The following is an 8,921-nucleotide window of genomic DNA, read 5'->3' as shown; positions in this document are numbered from 1 at the left end:
TTGAGGTGCCTGAACAGAAGGCAGGCCCATTCGGCTTTTGGTTGTTCTAGAGCTCTGATAATGGTTTTGATAGCTTATTTGTCTGCCCAGGCACATACGTTTCTGACTCCCAAACCACCCAACTTCTTGGGTAGTATGCAGATTTCCCACTTGACTTTTGCTCCCCCCTTTTTTAGGGGGTCCCCTGCCCACAAGAAGTTCCTGCATATCTTGTTGATTTCCTTGATTTGGGAATCAGGGGGTCTCCAACAGCTGAGGAAGTAGAGAAGATAGGCCGTGATGAAGTGGTTGATTACCAACACTCTTCTAGCAAGGTTACTTTGAAATCCTTGCCACCTGTTCAGTTTCCCTTTGAATTTTTCCAGAACCCAGTCCCATCTTTGTTTCATAGAGACCCCAAACCCAAATGGGATACCCAGCAGCCTGAAGATTTGTCCTTCTGGGATGACTTTACATCCCTGTTCAGCCATCCAGCTTGGAATGGGGGAGAGAAACGCTCTGACTCCAGTTTTTGCATGGTTAACTTTGGAGCCGGAAGCAAGGCAGAAGATGGAGATGGCATTCCAAAAGTTCTTGAGGAACATGTCCTCATTGATTACCAATCCGTTAGTGTCATCTGCAAATTGAGAAAGACATTGCTGTTCTTGAGAATTGGGGAGGGTGACCCCCTTGATCAGGTTGTCCAACATCCAGCCTTTGACTAGACAGTTCAACCCATCCCCTGCAACAGCAAATAGGAGTGGAGCCATAGGGCATCCTTGTCTGACTGACCTGTTGAGGCTGAACACCTCATAAAGGAGACCATTGATGGCCACCTTGGCGTGGGCATTGCCGAATAGGGTTCTGACAAAGCTTACTAGGTTGGCCCCAAATCCCATGTGACTCAAGCTATCCAGGATAAAGGACCACTCGAGTCTGTCATAGGCCTTGTCATAGTCGACTTTGATGAAGACAAAATCTTGGTTGGATTCTTCAGCATGCTCTATTCCTTCCCACATCGAAATGACAGCCTCTAGTATCCTCCTCCCTTTTATAAATCCCTTCTGTTCTTCATTAATCCATTTGGAGAGATGAGTGGTTAATCTGTTGGCAATGGCCTTGGCGAAAATCTTGTAGCCAGTGGTTAACATGGTTAGAGGCCTCCAATTGTTGAGGTCTTCCTTCGACCCTCTTTTGTGGAGCAACTTGATCACCCCTGTGTTTAGGAGGTTGGGCAGGGCTTGGAACTTCACTGATTCTTCCCAGACTCTCAGGAGAAATGGGGCGAGGAGTTTTTGGAAGCATTGAAAAAATTCAGCAGGTAGTCCGTCCAGACTAGGGGTCTTGTTTGGCTTTAATCCTTCAATGGCCATGTGAGGTCAGCTAAGCTCAGAGGGAAGTTGAGGAGTGCTAGGTCTTTCTATGGGATGACCTTCCTTCTGAACTTCCAGATAGTTTTCCTGCTTCTGGCGACTTCCTCGGTGAGGACTTCCTTTGGGCTAAACAGTTTCTCAAAGTGACCCCTGACAAGTTCCACGTTCTGTGCTTCATTAATGGCTTTCCCCTGGTCAGTGTTGAACATGGGAACTGTGTCTCTAGCGTTTTTTTTTCTGAGGCTTCTGAACATTTCTTTTGAGGGTCTATCTGCTTTGTCTGCCCACCATTCCTTGAAGAAAAGCTTGGTGTGTTGCAAGGCCTTGTCTTCCTCAACTCTTAATTGATTTCTGAGGGAGGATATTCTGTTTTGAGTGAGAGAAGTAGTGGTTTGTGCCTTTTCCAACTGACCCAGTTCTGCATACATTTCCTCTGCCCTTACCCTTCTAGCTTGCGTGGTTTCTTTTCTGGTGACAATGAGAAAGTGTTGAGTATCTTTCACTGCCTTGTTCCAGTTCTTAGCTGGGGAGTCTTTGTTGGTAAAGGCCCTGGTCCAGATTTCCGTCATTTTTGCCTGGACTTTGGTGAGAGTAAACAGATGGGGATCCGTGTGGAACCAGCTGTTCCTCATTTTGGAGGACTTGTCATCACATGTGATCACCAGTGGGTAGTGGTCAGAGGCACATGTGGTGAATGAGGGCTTGGACTTGACTCTGTTGAACCTATTGGCAGTTGAGAGGGAGAAGTAGCACCTGTCCAATCTAGCCTTCCTTGCAAGCTCCCCCTTGCTGTAGTTCTGCCAGGTGAAGCAGCCCTCAATGCCAGAGTCCCAAAGGTCGTGTTTCACTTTGCATGCTTCCCATTTTGTTTTCTCGTTCCCTTGGAGGGTTTGCCCTTTCCTGAGAAATCTATCCTCCCTGGCCTTGACCATGTTGAAGTCACCTAGGAGGATAATCGGCCCTGGTATTGCAGATATTTCTTCCCAGATCTGAGCCCTGTTGGCTGGGGTGCCTCCAGCATAGACAGAGACCAGCTCGCAGCTGAATGTGGGAGGAAGCTGGACCGAGCACCAATACTGGTGGCTTCGACTAGCTGAGCTCCCATTGGATAGCTGGTTCTTGATTCCAATGGCAGTCCCTCCAGAGCCCCTGTTATGGGAAGAAGCGTACCATCTCACCTCAGGGTGTATCTCCTTGAGTCTTCTGAGGAGGTCTTTTCCTTCGGCTTTGATTTCCTGAAGAGCGCAGATGTCCCAAGTTTGGTCTTTGAGCCATTTGTTAATCTTCTTTGTTTTGTTGGGGTCAGTAATCCCCTTGACATTCCAAGATATGAGCTTCATCTGATGGTCTTTTTTTCCCCCTTGTTTTGCAGGGTCCTAGTAGGCGTCTTTGCAACTGAGTCGTGTGTCCTTTTGTTGAGCTTCTGGGTCTCCATAGGCACAGTAGAGGGGTCACATGCCTGCAATATGGCTTGGGTGGTTTGGTTAAGGTCCAACACCTTATTTCTTACCTCAATTTGCATTTGGTTGTCTTCCTCTGGGGCGTCTTTGCCTTGCTCCTTTGGAGTGGCCCCTATATCCTCCACCTCAGTGTCCGACTCAGATTCGGGGACGTCTGACTCCACCCAGTCAGGAATATCGGCTAGCAGAGCAAACCGGTTGTGGTTCCTTGATTTATTCGATCCTCCTCTGGAGTCCCTAGACAGGGAGCAGGAGGGGCTGTAGTTACTTCAGGTTTTTGGGGGGCTTGTGCTTGGCCCCTTCCTTGTGGGGAGGGGGAGGTTGACTAGGGGCTGGCGCAGGGGTGGATTTCGCCGGGCAATTCCTTACAAAATGTCCAGTTCCCCCACATCTGAAGCAAGCATTTGGCAGGTATTTGTAAACGATGGGTTGTTCCCAGCAGTCTCCTTCGTCAGTTGCTATTGTCATAGAGTCGGGAAGGGGTTTTGAGAGGTCCAACTCTATGAGCATCTGTGGGTGCCATGAGGGGTTAAAGTCCCTTTGGGGCTTGCCCCCCAGGGCTTTTCCTAATCTTCCCCCGATTTGGCGGAGGTGATGCTGGAAATTAAGCGGTAGGTTGGGTAGTTCTACCCACACAGGGTAGTTTTCAAGGGCTGAAGCTACGAGACCATTGGAACAAGCAGATGGGTGAAGACCGGAGCATCTAGTGTCCCGAACTTAGAATTTCAAAAGCCATCTCCTGTGTTTTGAACATGAAGAGATAGTGGTTTTTGGGGAGGGCTTGAATGGCTTCCACCTCGCAGCCCCGGTTTCCCCATTGATGCCGAACCCATGCTCGGAGCACTTCCACCGGTGGTCGTGGTCCCGCCACAAGGCCGATGAGGGCCCTATTTTCTAGGTCCTTTTCAACTTTTCTAACTTGTGCTGCAGGAAGAATGACTAAGGGTTTACCTCGAGTAAAAGCTCCATCGTCGCCGTCAGCCACTCCTTCGCAGTTTCCATGGTGAACGCCTGGGGTACCGTCAGGGGATGCCCAATGGGGGGCATCATAAGTAGGGACCGTATTCGGGCTTGGTGCCGCGGTGGGAGGCTCCTGTGGGAGGACATTTCCTTTCTTCCAAGCTTCTTGCACCTGTTCGGCTAGGCCCTGGGGGAGGTTTTGGAATAGGTGTTGGGTAAACAAGCTTGAAGGACTCTCTTGGAATGCAGGGCCGATATACTGATTGAGCAGGAATCTATGCGGCAGGGGATTAGAAGATCTCCATGCATTTTCATGATAAGGGGGAGGTACCACCCCCCTGTTTGAAGAGGGGGTGATGGGAAGGAGAGACATGACAGGCTAGCTCGCCATAGTCTTCTCGCTTCGTAGGTTAGGGTTTCCCAAGTCTCTCTACTTTAGTTGACGTGAATCTGTTTGAATCTTGATTGCTTGCTTTGCAATGTGCATGTACCACGTGCGTGCTTGTTGAAAGCATAGGGAGAAAGGTTTCTTTTATGACGAACCTGTCCCTGTATAAATTTGGGTCAGTTGTGTAAATTTGAGAAAATTGGTAAATTCGAAGCGCGCCGCAACCCGTAAGATCAAGATCGACGGCCCCACGATTCTCGCGCGGAATTGATCCCCTCCAGGCTACTGAGGCGAACCAACCTTCCGAAAATCGTGCCCTCGCTTGTAGCCTGAGTTTCCCTCCTCCCCAACAAAATGTCGCTGCGAGCCGCGTCTTGCACCCACTAACCGCAGCAGCTCCTGAATCTCATCGTCGTTGCCTCAGCGCTCTCTCTCTCTCTCTCTCTCTCTCTCTCTCCCCTATTTCTCTGAGCACTCGCAGCAGAAGTACCTGCACCCTCAGCCCATCTCCGCCCTGCTCGGCTGACACACACACACAGAGAGAGAGAGAGAGAGAGAGAGAGAGAGAGAGAGAGATTCTCTGATTTACCTTTGAGAGACAGAATCTAGCTAGGAAATTGCGATTTTCTCTTTTCTTTTTTGCCGTGGTGCAGACATAAATAGCTGGTTCTCATTTTCTTGTATAGAAATGTGTTTAAAGTTCCTTGTGAACTGTATATTGCAGTTGGCCAGGCCGGTGCAATCCTGAACCCTGCTTGGAATGCAGCCAGACAAGGCAAAAACCAGTGATAGGTGCTTGGGTTAAATTTGTGTTGGGGATATAAAGCAATATGCTAGTTTCAAGGTCCTATGGGTTTCAAGAGTTGGCTGCTGCAATATTTGATGATCCACAATGTCGGCAAGCATGTTGCCCTCAGGAGTCATTCACTTGAACTGTCAGGAGGACGTCCTAGCCTTCAGAGATTCCTTATTGTGGTCGACGACCACAGCAGTACTTGAGACTGACAGAGCCGTTGCAAGTACAATCCATGAAAAGACGTGGACTACAACATCAGTGCAATATTGGAAGCTCTGTCAGTGTCGTCACGCAAATTGGCGTGCTATGAACTTTAGAGACGTGTCATGATCATGATGCTATGAGCTTTCAAATGCACAAGCGGCAGCGCATGATTAGTACTAGGCTATGCCACATTCTCTTGAACAAATGCAGCATGAGGGCATTAATTCCTCCTGATGCAGACATAGATGTGCATCTTAAAGTGATACAAGCGAAGGAATCTTGTCGGATCCATGAAATTGGTATGCTAATTTATACGGCAGCAAGCTAAGCCCCTGCCAGTCCAGACTTCAAGCACCAAGTCACAAAAAGAGCTGTCACATTCCTTTGGATTCAGAACGTGCAAAGGTTCTTGCAAGGTGTGGATTCACAGCTCTGGATTCATGCACACGAGTACGGTTATAGCAGCTGTTGAAAAAGGAGCAAATGCCGGATAAGATTTTGAAGCAGCATCCTATAATTGTGCCAGGTAATGGTCTTAGTGTTATCGACAAGCATATTAAATGTCTAGTTTTTCCATTAAATTGAGCTCATGTGTTGAGCGTTGGCAATTTTCTCGACACAAGATCAAATATCTTGATTCTTTCACAGTCCCAATTTCTCTCTAGATAGGAACGACAGTTGACAGAGCCAAAGAGCTGTGAGAGGAGATGCCGGGCGCCCATGCCCACTCGGTATGCATCAGACAAAAATTGATGACATCTTGAGGAGACATCAAGAAGCTGACAGACACAGATTGATGTTACACATATTGGGAGCTAAACAATGTCGGCAGCACATTAAAAAACCCATGATTATTGCACTTGCAAAAAAAATCGTAATTGAGTGAATACACATTTGATGGATTTTTTATTTGGAGTCGATGAAAATTTTCCGCAGTAGGTACGGTTTTTATGTATGAAGGCTGGAAAGTCACTAGCTTGGCTTGCTGGTCTTATGGCCAATGAACCATAAGATACTTAATGTACATTACAAGAGATTCAACGTATGAGTTGCTCATGATGAGCTTATGAAGGCTATGTGGGCAGTTATATTACTATCGGTGCCTCTTTCTGCATGTGTCTCTGCAATCTGATGGTTTAGAATTAAGGATGGAATGATGAAAAAAATGTCACAAAAAAATAGCAAGGAGCTGTTGTCCATGAATTACAGGGTGGAGGTGCAGAATGGATAATGGATATAAGTTAGGGTGCCTCTGGAGGGGGCTCAACATACGGCACTAGGGGTTCTGGATTGAATGCAAAGTCGGAGCTTCCCGAGTTGCGCACCCAGCACTGCTTGCGCACCTGGCCTTGTGTGCCGGAGAGAACGCCAATTTTGCCCATCTTGCGCAGAGAGCGCCCAAACTGGCGCAGGAATGCGCGCTCGTCAGCAGCGAAGAGCTCGACATAGGGGCGGGTACGGTTGTCAGACACCAGGGTGTCATCACTGGTGAAGACGCCCTTACCCTGCAACAGGGCCTTGAAGTAGCCATTGTCGAAGATGAGCGATGAGATGGGGTCCAGGAAGTACTGCATTTCCTCATCAAAGGTGCCGTTGGTCATGGCACCATTCATGGTGCAGTTGGCTAGGAGCTCCTCACCATAGCCTGGGTGGTACTTGGAGTCAACCTTGGGGAAGATGCGGTCTTGGATGCTCTTGCAGTGGCCTTGTCCGATGGTATGGGCTCCTGAAACATGTAGTAATCATCATCAATGTGGGCGCAGTTAGCTACAACTATGTAGAGCTTGCTTGGCTACAACTACATCAATATGACATTCATAAGAACATTGGGCCGTGATTCATACCCGATAGCGCCACAAGGTCGACCACATCCAGCCCAAAGTATTCAAAGTTGGCAAGCAGGCCGTCCACCGTGAGGTTGAAGTTGGGCAGGTAAACTTGTGAGCCATAGAGAAATGAGGTCAAGGCATCTCGGCGACCCAGCTCCATCTTGTACAAGGGCCCTCCAGCCTGACACACAGTTCATTGTTGACATATAAGAGGTGTTGCTACCATGATCATACATGTTTGATACTAAGGTCTATCTGTATGGACATGTGGAATTTACCTGTTTGATGGAGTAGACAGAAATGAGGGCCAAAACATCGGCGCAGGAGACAATGCCGGGGCACTCCATCTCCAGGCGCTCCTTGATCTCATCGATCACGAAGAAATTGCCCAGGCTGAAGTTGATGTCAGCGTCCTTCTCCCCCATTGCGGAATGGGAGGAGTTGAGAAGCACGGAGGCATCGCAGCCATACACCAAGCAATCATGGAAGAAAAGGCGAAGCAGGGGGGAGGGAGTCGTTTCGTCGATGGCGGTCCAGTAGGCGATGCGCTCCTCAACGATTTTCTCCACCTGAGGGCAGGTCTGCTTGTAGAAGCCGAACTTGAGGCTGGGGTTGAGGTATCGGGGAACTGTGCCGGGCATGGGCGGGCCGCCATGCATGTGCTCCATGCTGAAGCAGAAGCTCGCCATGGCCACCCATAGGAAGATGGATGCAATCAATGTCGCCCTGAGCCGGAGGTAATGCTCCATTCTGAAGTGAAGATTGGGGGGTGCTGCAGAGCCTGCTGCTACTCTAGAGATTATTGGGGTTGACTTTAGAAAGAGATTTTGTATGCAGCCCGGGCGCTCTGCAGGCGTCAATCTAGATGTGACCGGGTTATAAAGAGCCTGGTACCCGCCTGCTAGTCACGTTCCCGTATCTGGTAAACACACGCTCTGCACACATTGCTGTGGGCCGCTATATCTCTCAAGTCAAAACGGGTGAAAAGGTACTAGGCCTGCTGCTATATTTTCCTGAATTGGAGCAAGCTTCAAGAAATGAAGAGAAATGCAAAAGGAATATGCTTTTGGTGCTCGCGCCTTACGGCATGGAATAGAAGAATGATTTATTTTTACCTCTTTTTTTTTTTTTTTTGTTTCGGCTATCCTATGTTTCCGATCATCTAGTTTTACTAGATTCCCCTAGAACTGCAATGTATTTAGAGCCAAGTTTGCTCTTAGCTCAATTAGGGTTATAAAGATACAAGGGCATAAATAGCTCTTAACATACAAAGCTCTAGTCCATAAGAGATCCAAAATATCCTCGTAAAATTGAGTGGTGAGCCCTATTTATAGCCTTTCGATCGAGTCTTTAACTAACTTTGCACTATACTAGTTACCCCAGTAACTTGCCTTGATAATTACCAACCTAGTCGACTCTGGAGGTTTCTTCCACCAATTACAAATCCATTCCCTTATTATCTTGCATCACTATTCTTGTTGGGAGGTAGCCTATGACATGATCTTTTGAATGAATCCCCCTACACTCGCACCCACATGTCACAGGGGTTGAACCATAGTAGGTGCGCTTAAAGTCCTTCACCATTGCCGCTATGCCAACTCCCCTTGACTTGATTTTTGCCATGTTAAAACATGCCTTAGAGGAGAAGGAGAAAGACCTATGATTGCCTCTATTTTGTTGAGTTGTCCTTTTTGTTTAAGGTGTAGGAAAAGGACCTTTAGTATCCTTCCCCTGGTATAAACTACGACCACATGGCGATCGATGGAGGCCGGGAGCCATGGTGGGAGCAGTTATACGAGAGAAAGGATACTAGAGGTCCTTTCTCGATCGTCAAGAGTCCAGGGGAACAGGGCCAGAGAAACAATCCTGCAGGCGTACAAAAACACCACAATAGCATTGTTGAGGTGGTGGAGAGAGATAGTTCTGCAGGTG

At 48.1% G+C, this 8,921-nt stretch overlaps 2 protein-coding genes across 2 annotated transcripts; both read right to left on the bottom strand.

Annotated features, from left to right (window-relative positions):
- Nucleotides 1-1,399: 1,399 nt before the first annotated feature.
- On the bottom strand, nt 1,400-2,692 carry LOC147428640 (uncharacterized). Its single transcript, XM_086496865.1, has one exon. The coding sequence runs from the start codon at nt 2,690-2,692 to the stop codon at nt 1,400-1,402; it is 1,293 nt and encodes a 430-aa protein (XP_086352991.1).
- A 1,849-nt stretch (nt 2,693-4,541) lies between these two features.
- LOC147428639 (peroxidase 41-like) lies at nt 4,542-8,049 on the bottom strand. The gene is made up of 3 exons (XM_086496617.1): nt 7,268-8,049; nt 7,005-7,170; nt 4,542-6,886 (listed from the first exon to the last, which is right to left on the bottom strand). Exons 1-3 carry the CDS (start codon nt 7,736-7,738, stop codon nt 6,402-6,404), a joined length of 1,122 nt encoding a protein of 373 aa, XP_086352743.1. The 5' UTR covers nt 7,739-8,049; the 3' UTR covers nt 4,542-6,401.
- Nucleotides 8,050-8,921: the final 872 nt, after the last annotated feature.

This window comes from Adiantum capillus-veneris, chromosome 23 (genome assembly GCF_014529385.1).
Source record: "Adiantum capillus-veneris isolate H3 chromosome 23, ASM1452938v2, whole genome shotgun sequence".
Classification (NCBI taxonomy): domain Eukaryota; kingdom Viridiplantae; phylum Streptophyta; class Polypodiopsida; order Polypodiales; family Pteridaceae; genus Adiantum; species Adiantum capillus-veneris.
This window is presented reverse-complemented; position numbering and strand designations above follow the sequence as displayed.

Bases quoted from the DNA above. Each gene is read 5' to 3' on its own strand.
- LOC147428640 (XM_086496865.1), bottom strand. From the start codon at position 2,692: ATGAAGCTCATATCTTGGAATGTCAAGGGGATTACTGACCCCAACAAA.
- LOC147428639 (XM_086496617.1), bottom strand. From the start codon at position 7,738: ATGGAGCATTACCTCCGGCTCAGGGCGACATTGATTGCATCCATCTTC. The intron at 7,171-7,267 runs GTAAATTCCACA...ACTGTGTGTCAG, and splicing joins CTGTCTACTCCATCAAACAG to GCTGGAGGGCCCTTGTACAA. The intron at 6,887-7,004 runs GTATGAATCACG...TACATGTTTCAG, and splicing joins CGACCTTGTGGCGCTATCGG to GAGCCCATACCATCGGACAA.